General features: G+C 43.7%; 1 protein-coding gene across 1 annotated transcript; it reads left to right on the top strand.

The window, feature by feature from the left end:
• Positions 1–6: 6 nt before the first annotated feature.
• On the top strand, positions 7–903 carry LOC18991897 (formin-like protein 14; the record flags this gene model as incomplete). Its single annotated transcript, XM_006415232.2, has 2 exons — positions 7–699; positions 784–903. Coding segments are annotated over 2 exons (813 nt in total), but the record flags the coding sequence as incomplete, so codon positions are not given.
• Positions 904–907: the final 4 nt, after the last annotated feature.

Genomic DNA, 907 nt, shown 5'->3' on the forward strand with positions numbered 1-907 from the left:
GATTCATGTTTTTGCACGGAAGTGTTGGCGGATGGTTTGTACCAAATCTTCCTGCATGAAATCATCAATGATTTACATGAAGAGTTCCCTGAATCATCATTTCTAGCATTCAATTTCCGAGAAGGTGATAAAAGAAGCGTTTTTGCCGAGACTCTCTGTGAGTATGATATTACTGTCCTTGAGTACCCAAGGCAGTACGAAGGCTGCCCTTTGCTCCCTTTATCATTGATCCAACATTTTCTCCGTGTGTGCGAGAGTTGGCTTGCTCGTGGGAACCGTCAGGATGTTATTCTTCTTCACTGCGAGAGAGGAGGCTGGCCGCTTTTGGCTTTTATCCTAGCTAGTTTTCTTATTTTCAGGAAAGTTCACAGTGGCGAGCGCAGAACTCTTGAGATTGTGCATCGAGAGGCTCCCAAGGGTCTCTTGCAGCTGCTCTCGCCGTTGAATCCCTTCCCGTCTCAGCTTCGTTATCTTCAGTATGTGGCGAGGAGAAACATAAATCCTGAGTGGCCACCTCCTGAAAGAGCGCTTTCTTTGGATTGCCTTATTATTCGAGGTATTCCAAACTTTGACTCCCAACATGGATGCAGACCAATTATACGTATCTTTGGGAGGAATTATAGTAACACATCTGGTCTTTCCACGGAGATGCTGTATTCTATGTCCAATAAGAAAAAACCCCTTCGGCATTACAGACAGGTGGGTGTGCTATTATTTTTATGATTTGTTCTATAAAGAATTACTTGTGTCTGAGTAACGTAACTCTGTAAAATCTGGCTGCAGGCAGAATGTGATGTGATCAAAATTGACATCCAGTGCTGGGTGCAAGGAGATGTTGTACTGGAGTGTGTGCATATGGATTTAGAACCAGAACGAGAGGTCATGATGTTTCGTTTGATGTTCAATA

The sequence above is a fragment of the Eutrema salsugineum genome, unplaced genomic scaffold (genome assembly GCF_000478725.1).
Source record: "Eutrema salsugineum unplaced genomic scaffold, Eutsalg1_0 scaffold_5, whole genome shotgun sequence".
Lineage (NCBI taxonomy): Eukaryota > Viridiplantae > Streptophyta > Magnoliopsida > Brassicales > Brassicaceae > Eutrema > Eutrema salsugineum.